Genomic DNA, 27,792 nt, shown 5'->3' with positions numbered 1-27,792 from the left:
TTTAAGTTTCTTCAAGTGCAGTCGCAAAAACCATCAAGCGCTATGATGAAACTGGCTCTCATGAGGACCTATTAAATAATAAAAGTAAGACAACTAGACTTAGCTTTTATTCTCCTCTCTAGGTTTCTTCCTAGGTTTTGGCCTTTCTAGGGAGTTTTTCCTAGCCACCGTGCTTGTACATCTGCATTGCTTGCCGTTTGGGGTTTTAGGCTGGATTTCTGTACAGCACTTTGTGACATCAGCTGATGTAAGAATGGCTTTATAAATAAATTTGATTGATAATCTTCTACTGGGGTAACTACTGCCCCTTTTCTAAAAACAAAGTTTCATGAAATAACAAAAAAAGTGTAAACTGTAGATATTTATTTCCCTTTATAGTTTATTCGCCTACGCATAACCTTCATCCACATACCATTTCTTTTCCAAACATTGCTTTCTTGTGTCAGCAATTAGACATTGATCTTAGGAGAGGGCAAGTTACCCCCCAGTACCCTATGTAATAAACTGAGCTGCCTGTTGGATGCATAGACTAGAGCAAAACCTAGACATTATAATAGCCTCTCTAATAGACCCAATTAAATGAGCGATGCGCATGGTTATTTGTTGCATAGCTACTTTGGGAATATGAACTCATCATGGCCAGAAAAGGTGAGAAATGTGTAATGCAGCGATTATGATATCCAGTGCATTCGCAAAGTATTCAGACCCCTTGACTTTTTCCACATTTTGTTACGTCAATTAATCTACACACAATACCCCATAATGACAAATCAAAAACAGGTTTTAGAATATTTTAAGACCCTTAACTCAGTACTTTGTTGAAGCACCTTTGGCAGTGATTACAGCCTTGAGTCTTCTTGGGTATGACACTACAAGCTTGGCACACCTGTATTTGGGGAGTTTCTCCCATTCTTCTCAGCAGATAGATCCTCTCAAGCTCTGTCATGTTGGATGGGGAGAATCGCTGCACAGCTATTTTTCTCTCCATGGATGTTTGATCGGGTTCAAGTCCGGCATCTGGCTGGGCCACTCAAGGACATTCAGAGACTTGTCCCGAAGCCACTCCTGCGTTATCTTGGCTGTGTGCTTAGGGTCGTTGTCCTGTTGGAAGGTGAACCTTCGCCCCAGTCTGAGGTCCTGAGCACTCTGGAGCAGGTTTCATCAAGGATCTCTCTGTACTTTGCTCCGTTCATCTTTCCCTCGATCCTGACTAGTCTCCCAGTCCCTGCTGCTGAAAAACATCCCCACAGCATGATGCTGCCACCACCATGCTTCACCGTAGGGATGTTGCCAGGTTTCCTCCAGACGTGATGCTTCGCATTCAGGCCAAAGAGTTCAATCTTGGTTTCTTCAGATCAGAGAATCTTGTTTCTCATGGTCTGAGAGTCTTTAGGTGCCTTTTGGCAAACTCCAAGTGGGCTGTCATGTGCTTTTTACTGAGGAGTGGCTTCTGTCTGGCCACTCTACCATAAAGGCCTGATTGGTGGAGTGCTGCAGAGAGGGTTCTCCACAGAGGAACTCTGGAGCTCTGTCAGAGTGACCATCGGGTTCTTGGTCACCTCCCTGACCAAGGCCCTTCTCCCATGATTGTTCAGTTTTGCTGGGCGGCCAGCTCTTGGAAGAGTCTTGATGGTTTCAAACTTCTTCCATTTAAGAATGATGGAGGCCACTGTGTTCTTGGGGACCTTTAATACTGCAGAAATGTTTAAGTGCCCTTCCCCAGATCTGTGCCCTGACACAATTCTGTCTCGGATCTCTATGGGAAATTCCTTCGACCTCATGGCTTGGTTTTTGCTCTGACAACTGTGGGACCTTATATAGACAGGTGTGTGCCTTTCCAAATCATATCCAATCAATTGAATTTACCACAGGTGGACTCAAATCAAATTGTAGAAACATCTCAAGGATGATCAATGGAAACAGGATGCACCTGAGCTCAGTTTCGAGTCAAATATCAAAGGGGCTGAATACTTATGTAAATAAGGTATTTCTTTTTTGCTTTGACTTTGTCATTATGGGGTATTGTGATGTCATTATGGGGTATTGTGATGTCATTATTGGGTATTGTGATGTCATTATGGGGTATTGTGATGTCATTATGGGGTATTGTGTGTATATTGATATGTTTTTATTTTTTATTTAACCCATTTTAGAATAAGGCTGTAATGTAACAAAATCTGGAAAATGTCAAGTGCTCTGAATACTTTCAGAATGCACTGTATGTATTATGTTTATAAATTACATTTAGTCTACTTCAGTATTCAGATGCATAGCCGCAGGAAGTAGGGTTGCTGAAGCACCCCGAGAAATCGTAATAATAATAATAATAAAATAAAAAAATAATAAAAAAATAATAAAAAAAATATATATATATATTTCTCACAAAAGTAGCACACTGGACCTTTACTAGTCCTGTATTAACGGACCGATATAGCCATCTGTAGCGAGGGCAAATTACTGCATCTTGTTATTCTATTTAGCTACCTGTTTTTTGTTATAAGAGTTTCATTATATATTCTCCATTTACGCAAGGTTACTACTACTAGGCTACGTTTGCCTTCTTGCAAAGCAATAGACCTACTTCAACCACTGGACACTGCACACGCATGGTCTAACGTTCGCGTGAGGATGAGCACGTCAAGTTCAGTTTTTATAAATGCCTTTTGTGTGAAAACTGGCGTACTGATGTTTTGGGAAATATTTTGTGGGTATGCAACGTTTCTAAATGAGTCACCTGCGTCTCAATATGACTGACTCCAAGCTAAAAAGAATAATAATACAAACAAAAACAATCCAGTGCCACTCAGGTACTAAAATGTCGTAATGCTAAAAGTGGTCTCTCCTGTCTTTTAATTCTATATCTATGTTGTTGCTAGAATTGTTTACTTGTATCCATAACAACAGAAGTTCCAACAATGATTTTTGTGCTTCTTGGCTGGAGTTTGGGTAAGTACAAAACATTACCGAGAAGAACGTCTTTATTAGTTACTGTATGAAGCTATGCCATTACATTTTTTCACATGATAACATTTGGTTTAATAAATCATTTCCTTATAACAGTGTATCTTAAAATAAAATGAAGGATTTTATTTTTGTCAACAATGGTGGGGACTGTGTTTAGGCTACAAATAGAAAATACAAATAATAATCACATTATTCTTTATTGCATTGCGATTTATTACAACAATCGAATTCATGAAAATGTTGGGCTGTTACTGTACAGACAACCAGGTAGCCTGGACCCTGGTCAAAAGTAGTGCACTATACATGGAATAGGGTGCCATTGGGTTCTGGTCAAAAGTAGAGCACTATATAGGGAATAGGGTACAATTTGGGACTAATCCTTGATAGATAAAATGATATGTTGTTTTCCAGGGGACTGGCCAGCAGTATGTCTGAGAACTGGCAAACAGCCGTGGTGACAGTAGGCTTCGTCCAGGGTAGTAAGGTGGACAGTGTGCCCATGGGCAGCCGGATGACCCACATCCGAGAGGCCCCGGCTGGGCAGCGGGGTCCAGGCAAGCCCCAGTCTTCAGGGCCGAGGCATGGGCGTCTGATGCACCAGAGCACCCTGTCACTAGGGGACCCACAGGGATCTGGGACCAGCTACACTACCACACACACTCAGGTCAGGACTGTACCACTAGATGGTATTATAGAACTGTACCAACACCACACACACTCAGGACTGTACCACTAGATGGTATTATAGAACAGTACCAACACCACACACACTCAGGACTGTACCACTAGATGGTATTATAGAACTGTACCAACACCACACACACTCAGGTCAGGACTGTACCACTAGATGGTATTATAGAACAGTACCACAACCACACACTCAGGTCAGGACTGTACCACTAGATGGTATTATAGAACTGTACCAACACCACACACACTCAGGTCAGGACTGTACCACTAGATGGTATTATAGAACTGTACCACAACCACACACGTGTGTGTCTTTGGTATGACGTGTCCTGAGATCCTCTTCCTGGTTCTCTCCAGAGTTACTGTGGGCGGGAGGCCGACGGCCAACCGCTGGTCTTCTTTCCCCGAGATCCCGCCTACCCCTCCCAGCACACCAGTCAGCTGGACCTGAGTCACACATCCAGCAGCCAATCACAGACACACAGCAGAGACATCCATAACCCCAAAGCCATCATCCCGGTACGACCAACTGTCATTCTGAATGGATGAATGAAGGACCATCAGTTGAGCTTTATTTCATTCTGTGTTGTCTCAGTGCAACACGTAAGTTCATGTAGTCACTATAATGGTCATAGAGGCAGCTGCCTTCCACAGTACATGGTCATAGAGGCAGCTGTCTTCAGTACTCAATGTCACCATTAGAGGGTGCTGTAGCCTCAGAGGAAGGAAACCACTGAACAACTGAATAGAATGGAACACCTCAATTCATCTCCCTCTTTCCCACACCTCTCCATTCTCCCAACGATTTCTTCCTCTACTCATCCCCTGTATCTTTTTCTCATATTCCCTGTATCTTTCTATTTCGCCCCGTTCTCTCTCGCTGTCCCCCCAAACCCCTATTCTTATTTTCTCTCTCTGGCCCCTTCTCCTCTATCCTTCTACCCCCCCTCTCTCTGGCCCTTCCTCCTCTATCCTTCTACCCCTCTCTCTCTCTCTCTCTCTCTCTGGCCCTTCCTCCTCTATCCTTCTACCCCTCTCTCTCTCTCTCTCTCTGGCCCTTCCTCCTTCTCTCTGGCCCTTCCTCCTCTATCCTTCTACCCCTCTCTCTCTCTCTCTCTCTCTCTGGCCCTTCCTCCTCTATCCTTCTACCCCCCCTCTCTCTCTCTCTCTCTCTGGCCCCCCTCTCTCTCTCTCTCTCTCTGGCCCTTCCTCCTCTATCCTTCTACCCCTCTCTCTCTCTCTCTCTGGCCCTTCCTCCTCTATCCTTCTACCCCCCCTCTCTCTCTCTCTCTGGCCCCCCTCTCTCTCTCTCTCTCTCTGGCCCTTCCTCCTCTATCCTTCTACCCCTCTCTCTCTCTCTCTCTGGCCCTTCCTCCTCTATCCTTCTACCCCCCCTCTCTCTCTCTCTCTCTGGTCTCTCTTCTATCCTTCTACCTCTATCTCTCCCCCCCTTTCCCCCTATATCTTTCTCTCCAGTTCAATGTTCTTCATAGGCTGGGTCAGAGTAATTGGTCTCGTAATCGCGACGGCGTGGCCATGAGAGAGGTGACCAATCCCAAGGAGCCCACCCCCTACTGGACGACCTATCGCAGTGAGCACAGGAGTCCTAGCCCCTCTCCCTCACCACACGACCCCACTGGTAGACCAACACTGTGGCATCAACATGATATACTGACAGGTAACACACACACTTTCTTTCCCGCTTACATTTTCTCATGTAAACCCACAGTATCCTGTACTAACCACAGCTGTGTGTACATACGTTGTGTGTGTGTACATATGTTGTGTGTGTGTGTGTACATATGTTGTGTGTGTGTGTGTACATATGTTGTGTGTGTGTGTGTACATATGTTGTGTGTGTACATATGTTGTGTGTGTACATATGTTGTGTGTGTTTCAGGTGAGGCCAGGAGTCCAGCAGGTCCAGGTGAGGCCAGGAGACAGTCTGGAGAGAGAGTCCTGTGGGCAACGAGACGCTGGGAGACGGACTGCTGTTCCCTCCGACTCTACTAAACACACACAATTCAACTGTACGTACACACACACACACACACACACACGACCACACACGCACACAAAACCAACTCTGACCCAACTGAGTGCAGTTCAGTCCAACAACACTCAAAGACAAAACACTGAAATACTACCAAAACCACTCCACTAACTCTCCATCTAGTCAGAACAACTCCCTGGAATAACACTACTTCAGATGGACTAATAAACCTGCTCCCTGAACATCACTGTACTGGCAGATCTGGGTTAAAACGCTGTACTGGAGGGGGCTTTTCACTTAATAAAATAAATCATTACTGGGAACTGTGTGAGAGAATGTGTGCAGAGGAGACTGAAAGGGTGTGTGTGCTTGCGTGTGAAAAGTGTGTGTCCAGTGGCAGGAGTAGAACCGTACATCTAACCACGTCTGTCTGACAGGACATTTAACATGGAGGGTTGGCCCTGGGGGGGGACCCAGTCAGTGCTATGTACAGCATCAACACCCCTCCCTCTCCTTCTCTAACTTCAACAACATTCAACACCCGAGGGATAAACTACAAAGCAGGATCAATGAGTGAGCCGCCATCCATGTTCATTTAAATCAGACTTTATTCATTGTTTGTAGAGAACTCAAACAGATGAAATAGAGGAGAGGAACAGCGAGATAGTAGGTAAAGAATATAACAGACAAGACAGAGAGATAAAGACAGGAAGAGGATTGGCGTATTTACAATCACAGGCCCCCTGACCAGAGAGAGAGAGAGAGAGAGAGGGACAGATAAAGGACTCTAGCAGGTCCAGCTAACAGCGTTATTAGTAGATTTCATCAAGCGTTGGACTGTTCACCCACTAATAGGGAACGTGAGCTGGGTTTAGACCGTGGTGAGACAGGGATAGAGGAGGGACAGATAAAGGACTCTTGCAGCAGTGGGACTAGTAGGATAAAGATCACCTAGACTAGACAGTAAGGTCAGGGTAGGGGGCAGGTTACGCTGATCCTAGGTCTGTGCCTCTGAACCAGTGTCAGCTCACACCAGGGCGGCGTCTTAAATAGCACCCTATTCCCTAGATAGTGCACTACTGTTGACCAGGGCCTATAGGGGTAGTGCACTACATAGGGAATAGGGTGCCACTTCAGACACACACCCAGAATTATATATTCCAAATGTCACCAGACTAGGCTTGAGTCCCAAATGGCACCCTACTCCCTAGATAATGCACTACTGTTGACCAGGGCCTATAGGTGTAGTGCACTACATAGGGAATAGGGTGCCACGTGGGACGTCACCTAGGTCTGCTTCTCTACTCTAAACTCCAGTTCCAGCTACGGTTTCAGTGCAATCTTAAAAACAGACAGAAGCAGGAATCTGAAAGGTAAAGGAACGATGGCAGCAACAACGACAGCTGTGTCCCAGCCTCCTGAAACAATACTGACACTACACTAACCATCCTCACTGGGAGATTTAATTACTGACACTACCTACCATCAGTATGTCCATTACACTGACCATCCTCACTGGGAGATTTAATTACTGACACTACCTACCATCAGTATGTCCATTACACTAACCATCCTCACTGGGAGATTTAATTACTGACACTACCTACCATCAGTATGTCCATTACACTGACCATCCTCACTGGGAGATTTAATTACTGACACTACCTACCATCAGTATGTCCATTACACTAACCATCCTCACTGGGAGATTTAATTACTGACACTACCTACCATCAGTATGTCCATTACACTAACCATCCTCACTGGGAGATTTAATTACTGACACTACCTACCATCAGTATGTCCATTACACTAACCATCCTCACTGGGAGATTTAATTACTGACACTACCTACCATCAGTATGTCCATTACACTGACCATCCTCACTGGGAGATTTAATTACTGACACTACCTACCATCAGTATGTCCATTACACTAACCATCCTCACTGGGAGATTTAATTACTGACACTACCTACCATCAGTATGTCCATTACACTAACCATCCTCACTGGGAGATTTAATTACTGACACTACCTACCATCAGTATGTCCATTACACTGACCATCCTCACTGGGAGATTTAATTACTGACACTACCTACCATCAGTATGTCCATTACACTAACCATCCTCACTGGGAGATTTAATTACTGACACTACCTACCATCAGTATGTCCATTACACTGACCATCCTCACTGGGAGATTTAATTACTGACACTACCTACCATCAGTATGTCCATTACACTAACCATCCTCACTGGGAGATTTAATTACTGACACTACCTACCATCAGTATGTCCATTACACTGACCATCCTCACTGGGAGATTTAATTACTGACACTACCTACCATCAGTATGTCCATTACACTAACCATCCTCACTGGGAGATTTAATTACTGACACTACCTACCATCAGTATGTCCATTACACTAACCATCCTCACTGGGAGATTTAATTACTGACACTACCTACCATCAGTATGTCCATTACACTAACCATCCTCACTGGGAGATTTAATTACTGACACTACCTACCATCAGTATGTCCATTACACTGACCATCCTCACTGGGAGATTTAATTACTGACACTACCTACCATCAGTATGTCCATTACACTGACCATCCTCACTGGGAGATTTAATTACTGACACTACCTACCATCAGTATGTCCATTACACTAACCATCCTCACTGGGAGATTTAATTACTGACACTACCTACCATCAGTATGTCCATTACACTAACCATCCTCACTGGGAGATTTAATTACTGACACTACCTACCATCAGTATGTCCATTACACTAACCATCCTCACTGGGAGATTTAATTACTGACACTACCTACCATCAGTATGTCCATTACACTAACCATCCTCACTGGGAGATTTAATTACTGACACTACCTACCATCAGTATGTCCATTACACTAACCATCCTCACTGGGAGATTTAATTACTGACACTACCTACCATCAGTATGTCCATTACACTAACCATCCTCACTGGGAGATTTAATTACTGACACTACCTACCATCAGTATGTCCATTACACTGACCATCCTCACTGGGAGATTTAATTACTGACACTACCTACCATCAGTATGTCCATTACACTGACCATCCTCACTGGGAGATTTAATTACTGACACTACCTACCATCAGTATGTCCATTACACTAACCATCCTCACTGGGAGATTGAGTTGTATTATATATTGTATTGTGATGGTATTATATGTGTGGGGTGTTGGATAATAATAATATTGCTAGAGGTTTCTGTTCAGTAGTCTTTCCTCGGACTTCAAAAGTAATAAGTGACTGGCTTCTTAAACACCTTCATATAGGATCTAGAGACAGACACAGCTGGGGGCCACCTCCATGTGGGGGGGTTCATATCTGTGCGTTGTAATGTTTCAGTGTGGTCTACTCGTGAACTAAAGCCTTGACCGACATGGCGACTGACTGCATGCGTGGGAGGATAGGTGGAAAAACACTTCCTGTTGAAAAACAAATCCCGCCAGGTGATTGGTTGGTTAGGTGACAGGTCAGATGTCAAGGGGGGAGAGGGCGTGTGTAGAGTTGGTCTGAGCAGACTGAGGAAGAACAGAAGTACTTAGTTGAAGCTTTTCTTTTATTGTTTGATCTACGGGCTTCTCCTTCCTCTCATTTTCTTCTCTCTCGTTCATCTCACAGATCCCCTCTTCTTCTCCTTTCTTTCTACTCGTTCTTCTTCTCCTTCTGTTTCAGCAGTTTGTTGATCTCCCTCTTGGCCATGCCAGCATACTTGCTTATGACGCCATGCTGGTTCAGACCAGGAAGCAGGAGCAGGAAACTCACTGGGAACAAAGGAAACGGTCACTACAGTTGAAGTCGGAAGTTTACATACACCTTAGCCAAATACATTTAAACTCAGTTTCACAATTCCTGAAATTTAATCCTGGTAAAAATTCCTTGTCTTAAGTCAGTTAGGATCACCACTTTATTTTAAGAATGTGAAATGTCAGAATAATTAGTAGAGAATGATTTATTTCAGCTTTAATTTCTTTAATCATATTCCCAGTAGGTCAGAAGTTTACATACACTCAATTAGTATTTGGTAGCATTGCCTTTAAATTGTTTAACTTGGGTCAAACGTTTTTGGTAGCCTTCAACAAGCTTCCCACAATAAGTTGCCGATCTTACTTTGCTACCTGACGGTTTTTTACTTTTTCATTACCGTATATTTTTACTTTTTCCCTCACTCAACTTTTTTCATTCATATTTTTACTTTTTCCCTCACTCAACTTTTAAACCCCGGAGGTTTTATCTGGACATGGTTCGTCAGGACTTCAAACAGCCGAAGCTAAGTAACATTAACACGATGCCTTCTAATTGCAGTCGTTGTACTTATAATATACAGGAGAACGATCGCCTTACGGCAAGGATAGCTGTGCTGCAAGCCCAGCTTCAGACGCGATCGTTAGGCAAGGGTAATTTCAGTGTAGGAAAGGATGAAACAGCGTCTGTGCCACCAGTAAGTACAGATAGTAACGTTAGTATAAACCCCCTCGCACGGTCCCCGCAGCCGGACAACTTTCTCATGGCTTCTGGAGGGAAACGCTGTAGGAATGCTCAACCGGTGTCGCTTATTCAGCCGACAGAAACTTTCAACCGGTTCTCCCCATTAAGCGAGTCGGAGTCGGAGGCCGAGACTTCTCTGGTCTCTACTCCTCCCGTTGTGGGGTCTGAGACGCCGACGGCTCCCACCATTAGCTCTGACAAATTGAAAACCCTAGTCATTGGCGACTCCATTACCCACAGTATTAGACTAAAAACGACTCATCCATCGATCATACACTGTTTACCAGGGGGCAGGGCTACCGACGTTAAGGCTTATCTAAAGACGGTGCTGGCTAAAGCTAAAACTGGCGAGTGTAGAGAGTATAGAGATATTGTTATCCACGTCGGCACCAACGATGTTAGGATGAAACAGTCAGAGGTCACCAAGCGCAACATAGCTTCAGCGTGTAAATCAGCTAGAAAGATGTGTCGGCATCGATTAATTGTCTCTGGCCCCCTCCCAGTTAGGGGGAGTGATGAGCTCTACAGCAGAGTCTCAACTCAATCGCTGGTTGAAAACTGTTTTCTGCCCCTCCCAAAAGATAGAATTTGTAGATCATTGGCCCTCTTTCTGGGACTCACCCACAAACAGGACCAAGCCTGGCCTGTTGAGGAGTGACAGACTCCATCCTAGCTGGAGGGGTGCTCTCATCTTATCTACGAACATAGACAGGGCTCTAACTCCTCTAGCTCCACAATGAAATAGGGTGCAGGCCAGGCAGCAGGCTGTTAGCCAGCCTACCAGCTTAGTGGAGTCTGCCACTAGCACAGTCAGCGTAGTCAGCTCAGCTTTCCCCATTGAGACCGTGTCTGTGCCTCGATCTAGGTTGGGCAAAATTAAAAATGGCGGTGTTCGCTTTAGCAATCTCACTAGTATAAAGACCTCCTCCATTCCTGCCATTGTTGAAAGAGATTGTGATACCTCACATCTCAAAATTGGGTTACTTAATGTTAGATCCCTCACTTCCAAGGCAGTTATAGTCAATGAACTAATCACTGATAATAATCTTGATGTGATTGGCCTGACTGAAACATGGCTTAAGCCTGATGAATTTACTGTGTTAAATGAGGCCTCACCCCCTGGTTACACTAGTGACCATATCCCCCGTGCATCCCGCAAAGGCGGAGGTGTTGCTAACATTTACGATATCAAATTTCAATTTACACAAAAAAAAACAATGACGTTTTCGTCTTTTGAGCTTCTAGTCATGAAATCTATGTAGCTACTCAATCACTTTTTATAGCTACTGTTTACAGGCCTCCTGGGCCATATGCAGTGTTCCTCACTGAGTTCCCTGAATTCCTATCGGATCTTGTAGTCACAGCAGATAATATTCTAATTTTTGGTGACGTCAACATTCACATGGAAAACTCCACAGACCCACTCCAAAAGGTTTTCGGAGCCATCATCGACTCAGTGGGTTTTGTCCAACATGTCTCTGGACCTACTCACTGCCACAGTCATACTCTGGACCTAGTTTTGTCCCATGGAATAAATGTTGTGGATCTTAATGTTTTTCCTCAAAATCCTGGACTATCGGACCACCATTTTATTACGTTTGCAATTGCAACAAATAATCTGCTCAGACCCCAACCAAGGAGCATTAAAAGTCGTGCTATAAATTCTCAGACAACCCAAAGATTCCTTGATGCCCTTCCAGACTGCCTCTGCCTACCCAAGGACGTCAGAGGACAAAAATCAGTTAACCACCTAACCGAGGAACTCAATTTAACCTTGCGCAATACCCTAGATGCAGTTGCACCCCTAAAAATGAAAAACATCTGTCATAAGAAACTAGCTCCCTGGTATACAGAAAATACACGAGCTCTGAAGCAAGCTTCCAGAAAATTGGAACGGAAATGGCGCCACACCAAACTGGAAGTCTTCCGACTAGCTTGGAAAGACAGTACCGTGCAGTATCGAAGAGCCCTCACTGCTGCTCGATCATCCTATTTTTCCAACTTAATTGAGGAAAATAAGAACAATCCGAAATTTCTTTTTGATACTGTCGCAAAGCTAACTAAAAAGCAGCCTTCGCAAATGGAGGATGGCTTTCACTTCAGCAGTAATACATTTATGAACTTCTTTGAGGAAAAGATCATGAGAAAGCAAATTACAGACTCATCTTTAAATCAGGGTATTCCTCCAAAGCTCCATTGTCCTGAGTCTACACAACTCTGCCAGGACCTAGGATCAAGGGAGATACTAAAGTGTTTTAGTACTATATCTCTTGACACAATGATGAAAATAATCATGGCCTCCAAACCCTCAAGCTGCATACTGGACCCTATTCCAACTAAACTACTGAAAGAGCTGCTTCCTGTGCTTGGCCCTCCTATGTTGAACATAATAAATGGCTCTCTATCCACCGGATGTGTACCAAACTCACTAAAAGTGGCAGTAATAAAGCCTCTCTTAAAAAAGCCGAATCTTGATCCAGAAATTATAAAAAACTAATCGGCCTATATCGAATCTTCCATTCCTCTCCAAAATTTTAGAAAAAGCTGTTGCACAGCAACTCACTGCCTTCCTGAAGACAATGTATACGAAACGCTTCAGTCTGGTTTTAGACCCCATCATAGCACTGAGACTGCACTTGTGAAGGTGGTAAATGACCTTTTAATGACGTCAGACCGAGGTTCTGCATCTGTCCTCATGCTCCTAGATCTTAGTGCCGCTTTTGATACCATCGATCACCACATTCTTTTGGAGAGATTGGAAACCCAAATTGGTCTACATGGACAAGTTCTGGCCTGGTTTAGATCTTATCTGTCGGAAAGATATCAGTTTGTCTCTGTGAATAGTTTGTCCTCTGACAAATCAGTTGTAAATTTCGGTGTTCCTCAAGGTTCCGTTTTAGGACCACTATTGTTTTCACTATATATTTTACCTCTTGGGGATGTCATTCAAAAACATAATGTTAAATTTCACTGCTATGCGGACGACACACAGCTGTACATTTCAATGAAACATGGTGAAGCCCCAAAATTGCCCTCGCTAGAAGCCTGTGTTTCAGACATAAAGAAGTGGATGGCTGCAAACTTTCTACTTTTAAACTCGGACAAAACAGAGATGCTTGTTCTAGGTCCCAAGAAACAAAGAGATCTTCTGTTGAATCTGACAATTAATCTGGATGGTTGTACAGTCGTCTCAAATAAAACTGTGAAGGACCTCGGCGTTACTCTGGACCCTGATCTCTCTTTTGAAGAACATATCAAGACTGTTTCAAGGACAGCTTTTTTCCATCTACGTAACATTGCAAAAATCAGAAACTTTCTGTCCAAAAATTACGCAGAAAAATTAATCCATGCTTTTGTTACTTCTAGGCTGGACTACTGCAATGCTCTACTTTCCGGCTACCCGGATAAAGCACTAAATAAACTTCAGTTAGTGCTAAATACGGCTGCTAGAATCCTGACTAGAACCAAAAAATTTGATCATATTACTCCAGTGCTAGCCTCCCTACACTGGCTTCCTGTTAAGGCAAGGGCTGATTTCAAGGTTTTACTGCTAACCTACAAAGCATTACATGGGCTTGCTCCTACCTATCTTTCCGATTTGGTCCTGCCGTACATACCTACACGTACGCTACGGTCACAAGACACAGGCCTCCTAATTGTCCCTAGAATTTCTAAGCAAACTGCTGGAGGTAGGGCTTTCTCCTATAGAGCTCCATTTTTATGGAATGGTCTGCCTACCCATGTGATAGACGCAGACTCAGTCTCAACCTTTAAGTCTTTACTGAAGACTTATCTCTTCAGTAGGTCCTATGATTAAGTATAGTCTGGCCCAGGAGTGTGAAGGTGAACGGAAAGGCTGGAGCAACGAACCGCCCTTGCTGTCTCTGCCTTGCCGGTTCCCCTCTTTCCACTGGGATTCTCTGCCTCTAACCCTTTTACAGGGGCTGAGTCACTGGCTTACTGGTGTTCTTCCATGCCGTCCATGGGAGGGGTGCGTCACTTGAGTGGGTTGAGTCACTGACGTGGTCTTCCTGTCTGGGTTGGCGCCCCCCCGTTGGGTTGTGCCATGGCGGAGATCGTTGTGGGCTATACTCGGCCTTGTCTTAGGACGGTAAGTTGGTGGTTGGAGACATCCCTCTAGTGGTGTGGGGGCTGTGCTTTGGCAAAGTGGGTGGGGTTATATCCTGCCTGTTTGGCCCTGTCCGGGGTATCATCGGATGGGGCCACAGTGTCTTCTGATCCCTCCTGTCTCAGCCTCCAGTATTTATGCTGCAGTAGTTTATGTGTCGGGGGCTAGGGTCAGTCTGTTACATCTGGAGTATTTCTCTTGTCTTATCCGGTGTCCTGTGTGAATTTAAATATGCTCTCTCTAATTCTCTCTTTCTGTCTTTCTCTCGGAGGACCTGAGCCCTAGGACCATGCCTCAGGACTACCTGGTATGATGACTCCTTGCTGTCCCCAGTCCACCTGGCCGTGCTGCTGCTCCAGTTTCAACTGTTCTGCCTGCGGCTATGGAACCCTGACCTGTTCACCGGACGTGCTTGTTGCACCCTCGACAACTACTATGATTATTATTATTTGACCATGCTGGTCATTTATGAACATTTTAACATCTTGACCATGTTCTGTTATAATATCCACCCTGCACAGCCAGAAGAGGACTGGCCACCCCTCATAGCCTGGTTCCTCTCTAGGTTTCTTCCTAGGTTTTTGGCCTTTCTAGGGAGTTTTTCCTAGGGAGTTTTTCCTAGCCACCGTGCTTCTTTCACATGCTTTGCTTGCTGTTTGGGGTTTTAGGCTGGGTTTCTGTACAGCACTTTGAGATATCAGCTGATGTACGAAGGGCTATATAAAAATAAATTTGATTGATTGATTGATTTGATTGATTTGAATAAGTTGGGTGCATTTTGGCCCATTCCTCCTGACAGAGCTGGTGTAACTGAGTCAGGTTTGTAGGCCTCCTTGTTCGCACACACTTTTTCAGTTCTGCCCACAAATTGTCTATAGGATTGAGGTCAGGCCTTTGTGATGTCCACTCCAATACCTTGACTTTGATGTCCTTAAGCCGTTTTTCCACAACTTTGGAAGTATGCTTGGGGTCATTGTCCATTTGGAAGACCCATTTGCGACCAAGCTTTAACTTCCTGACTGATGTCTTAAGATGTTGCTTCAATATATCCACATAATTTTCCTTCCTCATGATGCCATCCATTTTTTGAAGTGCACCAGTCCCTCCTGGAGCAAAGCACCCCCACAACATGATGCTGCCACCCCCGTGCTTCACGGTTGGGATGGTGTTATTTGGCTTGCAAGCCTCCCCCTTTTTCTTCCAAACATAACAATGGTCATTATGGCCAAACAGTTCTATTTTTGTTTCATCAGACCAGAGGACATTTCTCCAAAAAGTATGATCTTTCTCCCCATGGCTTTCTTTTAATGGTGGTTTTGGAGCAGTGGCTTCTTCTTTGCTGAGCGGCCTTTCAGCTTATGTTGATATAGGACTCATTTTACCTCCAGCATCTGCACAAGGTCCTTTGCTGTTCTGGGATTGATTTGCACTTTTCGCACCAAAGTAGGTTCATCTCTAGGAGACAGAACGCGTCTCCTTCCTGAGCGGTATGACGGATGCGTGGTCTCATGGTGTTTATACTTGCGTACTATTGTTTGTACAGATGAACGTGGTACCTTCAGGCGTTTGGAAATTGCTCCCAAGGATGAACCAGACTTGGAGGTCTACAATTTTTTTTCTGAGGTCTTGGCTTATTTATTTTGATTTTCCCATGATGTCAAGCAAAGAGGCACCGAGTTTGAAGGTAGGCCTTGAAATACATCCACAGGTACACCTCCAATTGACTCAAATGTCAATTAGTCTATCAGAAGCTTCTAAAGCCATGACATCATTTTCTGGAATTTTCCAAGCTGTTTAAAGGCACAGTCAACTTAGTGTATGTAAACTTCTAACCCACTGGAATTGTGATACAGTGAATTATAAGTGAAATAATCTGTCTGTAAACAATTTTTTGAAAAATTACTTGTCATGCACAAAGTAGATGTCCTAACCGACTTGTCAAAACTATAATTTGTTAACAAGAAATTTGTGGACTGATTGAAAAACGAGTTAATGACTCCATCCTAAGTGTATGTAAACTTCCGACTTAAACTGTACATGTCATGTGGCCATGAGTGTCCCAATAATATCTGTTTTGGTGGGAGCAGCCGACCAGTCAGAGCTGTTTAACTGGCAGTAATATGACAGTCAACAACATTATTCCCTGAGCAAGGAGGACCAAACTAAACAGCATACTGCTTAAAGAAGGGCTGTTTTCATTAGTGCATACTGTAGCAAAACGAGCCTCTCTTATTGGACAAGCTCAGGTTAGTCCCTCCCCCACTGTGCAGTTTGGTTCCTAACGGGTCTATTAAACAATCTACTCCATGTTTAGTGGAACAATGTCTCACCACATTTAAACAAGTCAGGATTCTGTAGGAGAGTTTGTTTGGTGAACTGGGTAAAGAGACTAGGTCTGCCTCCCAAAGGGCACCCTATTCCCTATGTAGTGCACTACTTTTGACCAGAACCCTATGGGGTTCCCCTAATGGGGACTGATGCTATGATATATAACCCTTTCTCTAAGTGGTATTTTACAGTTGGAGGATGACTACTGAACAGCTGTCAGCTGGCTATGGGGCCTTGTGCTTGTCTGTTACAGCTATGCAGTCAGACCACCAATTAGACAAAGTCTCCGGTGATGTTTGGAATATATAGCTAATGCTGGGTCACAGTCTGAAATGGCACCCTATTCCCTATATAGTGCACTACCCCTATAGACCCTGGTCAAAAGTAGTACACTATATAGTGAGAATAAGGTGCCAATCAATACTTGTGCTGGCCTGGTATGCAAAGACATTTATGTTTAAACCAAGTAACATTTGAGTCAGTATTTGACTTGTGTTGGGAAACATCCATAAACTGACAGTGTGTGTATCCCAAATGACACCCTATTCCCCATGTAGTGCACTACTTTTGACCAGAGCCCTATATACCATGACCAGAGCCCTAGAGAGAATAGGGTGCCATTTGGGACATGGCAAAGGACTTCCGTTACTGTCAACCTTTGTACATCCTTCCTATGTGGTCACTTCTCTAGTGGTGTCAGCTGGTTTAACTGTCACTATAATCATTACTATAGCAACAGAAGAAAGCAGAAGAGAGCAGCTACAACGTCACACACCAGAATACTACTGATAGTATGTATTCATTTAACCTTTATTTAACAAGGCAAGTCAGTTAACAACTAATTCATATTTACAATGACGGCCTACCGGGGAACAGCGGGTTAACTGCCTTGTTCAAGGGCAGAACAACAGATTATTACCTCGTCAGTTCAGGGATTCGATCTAGCAACCTTTCAGTTACTAGTGCAACGCTCTAACCACTAGGCTACCTGATTGGACCTAAATACTACTGCTTGTATTAACCTGATTGTCTGAACTCAGAAGAACATCAGTACTTTGTCAAATAATGTAGCAATGAGTAAACTACAGTCGTGGAACTTTTTGGCTGAGTTAGCCATTAGCCCAGATTGGTTTAGTACAGGTTGGCTGAGTTAGCCATTAGCCCAGATTGGTTTAGTACAGGTTGGCTGAGTTAGCCATTAGCCCAGGTTGGTTTAGTACAGGTTGGCTGAGTTAGCCATTAGCCCAGGTTGGTTTAGTACAGGTTGGCTGAGTTAGCCATTAGCCCAGGTTGGTTTAGTACAGGTTGGCTGAGTTAGCCATTAGCCCAGGTTGGTTTAGTACAGGTTGGCTGAGTTAGCCATTAGCCCAGGTTGGTTTAGTACAGGTTGGCTGAGTTAGCCATTAGCCCAGGTTGGTTTAGTACAGGTTGGCTGAGTTAGCCATTAGCCCAGGTTGGTTTAGTACAGGTTGGCTGAGTTAGCCATTAGCCCAGGTTGGTTTAGTACAGGTTGGCCGAGTTAGCCATTAGCCCAGGTTGGTTTAGTACAGGTTGGCTGAGTTAGCCATTAGCCCAGGTTGGTTTAGTACAGGTTGGCTGAGTTAGCCATTAGCCCAGGTTGGTTTAGTACAGGTTGGCTGAGTTAGCCATTAGCCCAGGTTGGTTTAGTACAGGTTGGCCGAGTTAGCCATTAGCCCAGGTTGGTTTAGTACAGGTTGGCTGAGTTAGCCATTAGCCCAGGTTGGTTTAGTACAGGTTGGCTGAGTTAGCCATTAGCCCAGGTTGGTTTAGTACATGCTGAGTTAGCCATTAGCCCAGGTTGGTTTAGTACAGGTTGGCCGAGTTAGCCATTAGCCCAGGTTGGTTTAGTACAGGTTGGCTGAGTTAGCCATTAGCCCAGGTTGGTTTAGTACAGGTTGGCTGAGTTAGCCATTAGCCCAGGTTGGTTTAGTACAGGTTGGCTGAGTTAGCCATTAGCCCAGGTTGGTTTAGCCTGAGTTAGCCATTAGCCCAGGTTGGTTTATCTTGCTGAGTTAGCCATTAGCCCAGGTTGGCTGAGTTAGCCATTAGCCCAGGTTGGTTTAGTACAGGTTGGCTGAGTTAGCCATTAGCCCAGGTTGGTTTAGTACATGTAGGTACAATGTCTTCAGACTGTATTCTTTCCCCTTGACTTATTTCACATTTTGTTGTGTTGTATCTACACATAATATCCTATCATGATAAAGTAAAAACATGTTTTTAGAAATGATTGTAAATGTATAAAATTAAATACATACATCTCATTTGCATAAGTATTCACAACCCTGAGTCAATAGATGTTAATAATCTTTGGCAGTGATTACAGCTGTGAGTCTTTCTGGGTGAGTCTCTAAGAGCTTTACACACCTGGATTGTACAATATTTGCACAATTATTTTCAAAATTCTTCAAGCTCTGTCAAATTGGTTGTTTATCATTACTAGGCAAACATTTCAAGTATTGCCAAAGATTGTCAAGCAGATTTAAGTCAAAACTGCCACTCAGGAACATTCAATGTCTTCTTATAAAGTGTAGATTTGGCCTTGTGTTTTAGGTTATTGTCCTGCTGAAAAGTGAATTCATCTCCCAGTATCTGGAGAAAGCAGACTGAACCAGGTTTTCCTCTAGGATTATGCCTGTACTTAGCTCCATTCAGTTTGACCCAAGCATTAAACTGCATATTCAGGACAAAAAGTGAATTGATTTGACCCATTTTTTGCAGTATTACTTTAGTGGATTGTTGTGAACAGGATGCATGTTATGGAATATTTTTTTACTCTGTACAGGCTTCCTTTTCACTCTGTCGTTTAGGTCAGTTTTCTCCTATCACAGCCATTAAACTAATGGTTTTAAAATCACCACTGTGAATTCCCTGAGCGGTTTCCTTCCTCTCCGGCAACTGAGTTGCCTGAAGGACGCCTGTATCTTTGTAGTGGCTAGGTGTACTGATACGCCATCCGAAGTGTAATTAATAAGTTCACCATGCTCAGAAAGGGACATTCAATTACTGCTTTTTTGTTGTTTTTACCCATCTACCAATAGGTGCATTCTTTGAGAGGTATTGGAAAACCTCCCTGGTCCTTGTGGTTGAACCGGTGTTTGACTGAGGGACCTGACAGATAAACTGTATGTAATAGATGAGGTAGTCATTCTAAAAATCATCTTAAAACACTGTTACTGCCCACAGAGCGAGTCCATGCAATTTATTATGTGACTGGTTAAGGACATTTTTACTTCTGAACTTATTTAGGCTTGCAATAACAATGGGGTTGAACAGTTATTAATTAGTACAAAAAATATATATATTAACTTAATTCCACTGACATTATGGAGTATGGTGTGTAGATCAGAGACACAAAATCTCAATTTAGTCCATTTTAATCCAGTCAAAGGATGTGAATACAGGCACGTCGGTAGGCTACAGATGGGTCGGTAGGGTACAGGCACTGTAGGTAGGGTACAGGCACTGTAGGTAGGGTACAGGCACTGTAGGTCGGTCGGTAGGGTAAGAGGAGGTAGGTTGGTCAGTAATGTACAAGTAGGTAGGTAGGTTGGTAGGGTACAGGTAGATAGGTTGGTCAGTAATGTACAAGTAGGTAGGTGGGTTGGTAGGGTACAGGTAGGTAGGTAGGTCACAGGTAGGTAGGTAGGTCAGTAATGTACAAGTAGGTAGATAGGTTGGTAGGGTACAGGTAGGTAGGTAGTTTGGTAGGGTACAGGTAGGTAGGTCGGTCAGTAATATACAGGTAGGTAGGTAGGTTGGTAGGGTACAGGTAGGTAGGTCGGTCAGTCAGTAATGTACAGGTAGGTAGGTAGGTTGGTAGGGTACAGGTAGGTAGGTAGGTCAGTAATGTACAGGTAGGTAGGTTGGTAGGGTACAGGTAGGTAGGTAGGTCGGTTGGGTACAGGTAGGTAGGTAGGGTGGTAGGGAACAGGTAGAGCGGTAGGGTACAGGTAGGTAGGTAGTGTACAGGTTGGTTATGAGTGTACATGTAGATAAGGTAGGTAGGTAGGGTGCATGTAGGTAAGTAAGTAAGTAGGTAGGGAGGTAGGGTACAGGTGAGTAGTGTACATGTAGATAAAGGTAGGTAGGGTGCATGTAGGTAAGTAGGTAGGGAGGTAGGGTACAGGTACAGGCAGGTAGACAGGTGTTGGTACGTACCAATCAGGTAGGTGAGGAAGAGGTTGTGGACTTGCTGTCCCATCCAGGCCACCGCCACCAGACTGCTGATCACCGACGCAAAGTACTGTGGGAAGACAACCGGAAGTGACATCACTTCCCCGTTCCAAAACAGACGACAGGCCCCCGTTCCATAACAGACGACAGACGAGACCCTGTTCTAAAACAGTGGGTCTCGGTGTGTGTGTGTGGTGTGTGTGTGTACCATCTTGGGTTTCTCCTCCTTGAGTGAGAAGAGTCTTTTCCACCAGCCCAGGATGCGACGCTGAGTCTTCACCAGGTTACCACAGATCTCATGGAAACGCTGCTGCTGCTCTGAAGACCTGGAGAGAGGGAGGAGAAAGAGAGGGAGGAGAAAGAGAGGAGAGAGAAGGAGGAGAAGGGAGGGGAGGAGAAAGAGAAGGAGGAGAAGGGAGGGGAGAGAGAAGGAGGAGAAGGGAGGGGAGGAGAGAGACGGAGGAGAAGGGAGGGGAGGAGAGAGACGGAGGAGAAGGGAGGGGAGGAGAGAGACGGAGGAGAAGGGAGGGGAGGAGAGAGACGGAGGAGAAGGGAGGGGAGGAGAGAGACGGAGGAGAAGGGAGGGGAGGAGAGAGACGGAGGAGAAGGGAGGGGAGGAGAGAGACGGAGGAGAAGGGAGGGGAGGAGAGAGACGGAGGAGAAGGGGAGGGGAGGAGAGAGACGGAGGAGAAGGGAGGGGGAGAGAGAGGAGGAGAAGGGAGGGGAGGAGAGAGACGGAGGAGAAGGGAGGGGAGGAGAGAGACGGAGGAGAAGGGAGGGGAGGAGAGAGACGGAGGAGAAGGGAGGGGAGGAGAGAGACGGAGGAGAAGGGAGGGGAGGAGAGAGACGGAGGAGAAGGGGAGGGGAGGAGAGAGACGGAGGAGAAGGGAGGGGAGGAGAGAGACGGAGGAGAAGGGAGGGGAGGAGAGAGACGGAGGAGAAGGGAGGGGAGGAGAGAGACGGAGGAGAAGGGAGGGGAGGAGAGAGACGGAGGAGAAGGGAGGGGAGGAGAGAGACGGAGTAGAAGGGAGGGGAGGAGAGAGACGGAAAAGAGGGAGGGAGGGGAGGAGAGAGACGGAGGAGAAGGGAGGGAGGAGAGAGACGGAGGAGAAGGGAGGGGAGGAGAGAGACGGAGGAGAAGGGAGGGGAGGAGAGAGACGGAGGAGAAGGGAGGGGAGGAGAGAGACGGAGGAGAAGGGAGGGGAGGAGAGAGAAGGAAAAGAGGGAGGGAGGGAGGAGAGAGACGGAGGAGAAGGGAGGGGAGGAGAGAGACGGAGGAGAAGGGAGGGGAGGAGAGAGACGGAGGAGAAGGGAGGGGAGGAGAGAGACGGAGGAGAAGGGAGGGGAGGAGAGAGAAGGAAAAGAGGGAGGGAGGGAGGAGAGAGACGGAGGAGAAGGGAGGGGAGGAGAGAGACGGAGGAGAAGGGAGGGGAGGAGAGAGAAGGAAAAGAGGGAGGGAGGGGAGGAGAGAGACGGAGGAGAAGGGAGGGGAGGAGAGAGACGGAGGAGAAGGGAGGGGAGGAGAGAGACGGAGGAGAAGGGAGGGGAGGAGAGAGAAGGAAAAGAGGGAGGGAGGGAGGAGAGAAGGAAAAGAGGGAGAGGAAGGAGGAGGAGTGATATTATTACCATTATATCCCAGACCAGTGGTTTTATTCAGTCAACAGCTATCTCTATATCTCTCCATCCATCTGAGCAGGAACCCTTGATCAGAACCAGCTCAGTAGAATGAGATGAGTCTATCAGATATCATATGGGCCCATCGATAAGGCAGTTGGGAAGTGCCCTTCATTTCTGCTGAGCCACAACTACCTATTTCAGGCTCAGGTCAGAACATGGGCTTATGAACCAGCAGGACTCACTGCCAGACACTGAAATAGACCCAGTGTGTGTGTGTAGGGCTTGTATTTATGCAGGTCCTCTGAGTAAGTGTGTGTGTGTATGCATGCATGCGTCTGCAAACCCGGCTCTAAATCCATCTCTCTAATGGGCTACATAGACATACCTCTAAATCCTCTAATGGGCTACATAGACATACCTCTAAATCCTCTAATGGGCTACATAGACATACCTCTAAATCCTCTAATGGGCTACATAGACATACCTCTAAATCCTCTAATGGGCTACATGGACATACCTCTAAATCCTCTAATGGGCTACATAGACATACCTCTAAATACATCTCTCTAATGGGCTACATAGACATATCTCTAAATCCTCTAATGGGCTACATAGACATACCTCTAAATCCTCTAATGGGCTACATAGACATACCTCTAAATCCATCTCTCTAATGGGCTACATAGACATACCTCTAAATCCTCTAATGGGCTACATAGACATACCTCTAAATCCTCTAATGGGCTACATAGACATACCTCTAAATCCTCTAATGGGCTACATAGATATACCTCTAAATCCTCTAATGGGCTACATAGATATACCTCTAAATCCTCTAATGGGCTACATAGACATACCTCTAAATCCTCTAATGGGCTACATGGATATACCTCTAAATCCTCTAATGGGCTACATAGACATACCTCTAAATCCTCTAATGGGCTACATAGACATACCTCTAAATCCTCTAATGGGCTACATAGACATACCTCTAAATCCTCTAATGGGCTACATAGATATACCTCTAAATCCTCTAATGGGCTACATAGACATACCTCTAAATCCATCTCTCTAATGGGCTACATAGATATACCTCTAAATCCTCTAATGGGCTACATAGACATACCTCTAAATCCATCTCTCTAATGGGCTACATAGACATACCTCTAAATCCATCTCTCTAATGGGCTACATAGACATACCTCTAAATCCTCTAATGGGCTACATAGACATACCTCTAAATCCTCTAATGGGCTACATAGACATACCTCTAAATCCTCTAATGGGCTACATAGACATACCTCTAAATCCTCTAATGGGCTACATAGACATACCTCTAAATCCTCTAATGGGCTACATAGACATACCTCTAAATCCTCTAATGGGCTACATAGATATACCTCTAAATCCTCTAATGGGCTACATAGATATACCTCTAAATCCTCTAATGGGCTACATAGATATACCTCTAAATCCTCTAATGGGCTACATAGACATACCTCTAAATCCATCTCTCTAATGGGCTACATAGACATACCTCTAAATCCTCTAATGGGATACATAGACATACCTCTAAATCCTCTAATGGGCTACATAGATATACCTCTAAATCCTCTAATGGGCTACATAGACATACCTCTAAATCCTCTAATGGGCTACATAGACATACCTCTAAATCCTCTAATGGGCTACATAGACATACCTCTAAATCCTCCAATGGGCTACATAGACATACCTCTAAATCCTCCAATGGGCTACATAGATATACCTCTAAATCCTCTAATGGGCTACATGGATATACCTCTAAATCCTCTAATGGGCTACATGGATATACCTCTAAATCCTCTAATGGGCTACATGGAGGCAAATCTAAATCCTCTAATGGGCTACATGGATATACCTCTAAAGGGCTACATGGATATACCTATAAATCCTCTAATGGGCTACATGGACATACCTCTAAATCCTCTAATGGGCTACATGGACATACCTCTAAATCCTCTAATGGGCTACATGGACATACCTCTAAATCCTCTAATGGGCTACATGGACATACCTCTAAATCCTCTAATGGGCTACATGGACATACCTCTAAATCCTCTAATGGGCTACATGGATATACCTATAAATCCTCTAATGGGCTACATGGAGGCAAATCTAAATCCTCTAATGGGCTACATGGAGGCAAATCTAAATCATACCCCCTCTCATCTCCTTTCCTTCCAGAGGGCGGCAGGTAGCCTAGCGGTTCAGAGCAGGTAGCCTAGCGGTTCAGAGCAGGTAGCCTAGCGGTTCAGAGCAGGTACCCTAGCGGTTCAGAGCAGGTAGCCTAGCGGTTCAGAGCAGGTAGCCTAGCGGTTAAGAGCAGGTAGCCTAGCGGTTAAGAGCAGGTAGCCTAGCTGTTAAGAGCAGGTAGCCTAGCTGTTCAGAGCAGGTAGCCTAGCGGGTCAGAGCAGGTAGCCTAGCGGGTCAGAGCAGGTAGCCTAGCGGGTCAGAGCAGGTAGCCTAGCGGTTCAGAGCAGGTAGCCTAGCGGTTCAGAGCAGGTAGCCTAGCGGTTCAGAGCAGGTAGCCTAGCGGTTCAGAGCAGGTAGCCTAGCGGTTCAGAGCAGGTAGCCTAGCGGTTAAGAGCAGGTAGCCTAGCTGTTAAGAGCAGGTAGCCTAGCTGTTAAGAGCAGGTAGCCTAGCGGTTCAGAGCAGGTAGCCTAGCGGTTCAGAGCAGGTAGCCTAGCGGTTCAGAGCAGGTAGCCTAGCGGTTCAGAGCGTTGGGCCAGTAACCAAAAAGTTGCTGGTTTGAATCCCCGAGCAGACTAGGTGAAACATCTGTGGATGTGCCCTTGAACAAGGCACTTAACCCTAATTGCTCCTGTAAGTCGGTCTGGATAAGAGCGTCTGTTAAATGACTAAAATGTCATATTGATTATTGCCTTGTTGGGAAAGAGCTTGTAAGAAAGTAATTTCACTGTACTTGTGCATGTGAGTTATACATGAAATTCACTACTAATGTTTGCCAGATAACTTGTAGTTAGATAAATAAGTAACATATGCCGAAAACCTTTTCTCCAGCTCAGGGCTCCAGCTTTGCATTTGGTTTGCTAGTTCTAACATTAGACCAGAGACAGTCCTGATACACCACTAACTGTAGACCGAGCCAGAGACAGTCCTGATACACCACTAACTGTAGACCGGAGCCAGAGACAGTCCTGATACACCACTTAACTGTAGACCAGAGACAGTCCTGATACACCACTAACTGTAGACCAGAGACAGTCCTGATACACCACTAACTGTAGACCGGAGCCAGAGACAGTCCTGATACACCACTAACTGTAGACCAGAGACAGTCCTGATACACCACTAACTGTAGACCGGAGCCAGAGACAGTCCTGATACACCACTAACTGTAGACCGGAGACAGTCCTGATACACCACTAACTGTAGACCAGAGACAGTCCTGATACACCACTAACTGTAGACCGGAGCCAGAGACAGTCCTGATACACCACTAACTGTAGACCGGAGACAGTCCTGATACACCACTAACTGTAGACCAGAGACAGTCCTGATACACCACTAACTGTAGACCGGAGCCAGAGACAGTCCTGATACACCACTAACTGTAGACCGGAGCCAGAGACAGTCCTGATACACCACTAACTGTAGACCAGAGACAGTCCTGATACACCACTAACTGTAGACCAGAGACAGTCCTGATATACCACTAACTGTAGACCAGAGACAGTCCTGATACACCACTAACTGTAGACCAGAGACAGTCCTGATACACCACTAACTGTAGACCGGAGACAGTCCTGATACACCACTAACTGTAGACCAGAGACAGTCCTGATACACCACTAACTGTAGACCGGAGCCAGAGACAGTCCTGATACACCACTAACTGTAGACCGGAGCCAGAGACAGTCCTGATACACCACTAACTGCAGACCGGAGCCAGAGACAGTCCTGATACACCACTAACTGTAGACCAGAGACAGTCCTGATACACCACTAAGTGTAGACCAGAGCCAGTCCTGATATACCACTAACTGCAGACCGGAGCCAGAGACAGTCCTGATACACCACTAACTGTAGACCGGAGCCAGAGACAGTCCTGATACACCACTAACTGTAGACCGGAGCCAGAGACAGTCCTGATACACCACTAACTGCAGACCGGAGCCAGAGACAGTCCTGATACACCACTAACTGTAGACCAGAGACAGTCCTGATACACCACTAACTGTAGACCAGAGACAGTCCTGATACACCACTAACTGTAGACCAGAGACAGTCCTGATACACCACTAACTGTAGACCAGAGACAGTCCTGATACACCACTAACTGTAGACCAGAGACAGTCCTGATACACCACTAACTGTAGACCGGAGACAGTCCTGATACACCACTAACTGTAGACCACAGACAGTCCTGATACACCACTAACTGTAGACCGGAGCCAGAGACAGTCCTGATACACCACTAACTGTAGACCAGAGACAGTCCTGATACACCACTAAGTGTAGACCAGAGCCAGTCCTGATATACCACTAACTGCAGACCGGAGCCAGAGACAGTCCTGATACACCACTAACTGTAGACCGGAGCCAGAGACAGTCCTGATACACCACTAACTGTAGACCGGAGCCAGAGACAGTCCTGATACACCACTAACTGTAGACCAGAGACAGTCCTGATACACCACTAACTGTAGACCAGAGACAGTCCTGATACACCACTAACTGTAGACCAGAGACAGTCCTGATACACCACTAAGTGTAGACCAGAGCCAGTCCTGATACACCACTAACTGTAGACCGGAGCCAGAGACAGTCCTGATACACCACTAACTGTAGACCAGAGACAGTCCTGATACACCACTAACTGCAGACCGGAGCCAGAGACAGTCCTGATACACCACTAACTGCAGACCAGAGACAGTCCTGATACACCACTAACTGTAGACCAGAGACAGTCCTGATACATCACTAACTGTAGACCAGAGACAGTCCTGATACACCACTAAGTGTAGACCAGAGCCAGTCCTGATACACCACTAACTGCAGACCGGAGCCAGAGACAGTCCTGATACACCACTAACTGTAGACCAGAGACAGTCCTGATACACCACTAAGTGTAGACCAGAGCCAGTCCTGATATACCACTAACTGCAGACCGGAGCCAGAGACAGTCCTGATACACCACTAACTGTAGACCAGAGACAGTCCTGATACACCACTAACTGCAGACCAGAGACAGTCCTGATATACCACTAACTGCAGACCGGAGCCAGAGACAGTCCTGATACACCACTAAGTG

The 27,792-nt window shown here is 45.4% G+C and overlaps 3 protein-coding genes across 3 annotated transcripts in view; 2 read left to right on the top strand and 1 right to left on the bottom strand.

Annotated features, from left to right (window-relative positions):
- The first annotated feature begins 2,415 nt into the window (after positions 1-2,415).
- LOC106601973 (uncharacterized) lies at positions 2,416-7,246 on the top strand. Its single transcript, XM_014194415.2, has 5 exons — positions 2,416-2,946; positions 3,376-3,628; positions 4,012-4,173; positions 5,131-5,332; positions 5,555-7,246. The coding sequence occupies exons 1-5, from the start codon at positions 2,864-2,866 to the stop codon at positions 5,665-5,667; spliced, it is 813 nt and encodes a 270-aa protein (XP_014049890.2). The 5' UTR covers positions 2,416-2,863; the 3' UTR covers positions 5,668-7,246.
- A 2,019-nt stretch (positions 7,247-9,265) lies between these two features.
- arl6ip1 (ARL6 interacting reticulophagy regulator 1) overlaps positions 9,266-27,792 on the bottom strand; it is a 67,424-nt gene continuing 48,897 nt past the window's right edge. Inside the window, 3 exon segments of the mRNA NM_001146645.1 lie at positions 9,266-9,482; positions 20,843-20,927; positions 21,066-21,183. Of these exon segments, the coding sequence (NP_001140117.1) occupies positions 9,364-9,482; positions 20,843-20,927; positions 21,066-21,183 (322 nt within the window). The 3' untranslated portion in view covers positions 9,266-9,363.
- LOC123741756 (cell wall protein DAN4-like) overlaps positions 17,154-27,792 on the top strand; it is a 38,511-nt gene continuing 27,872 nt past the window's right edge. Inside the window, exon 1 of the mRNA XM_045715890.1 lies at positions 17,154-17,454. Coding sequence (XP_045571846.1) covers position 17,454 — 1 coding nt within the window. The 5' untranslated portion in view covers positions 17,154-17,453. The remainder of the gene's footprint in view (positions 17,455-27,792) is intronic.

This window comes from Salmo salar, chromosome ssa03 (genome assembly GCF_905237065.1).
Source record: "Salmo salar chromosome ssa03, Ssal_v3.1, whole genome shotgun sequence".
NCBI lineage: Eukaryota > Metazoa > Chordata > Actinopteri > Salmoniformes > Salmonidae > Salmo > Salmo salar.
The sequence above is the reverse complement of the archived record's forward strand: the minus strand, read 5'-3'. Positions and strand labels throughout refer to the sequence as shown.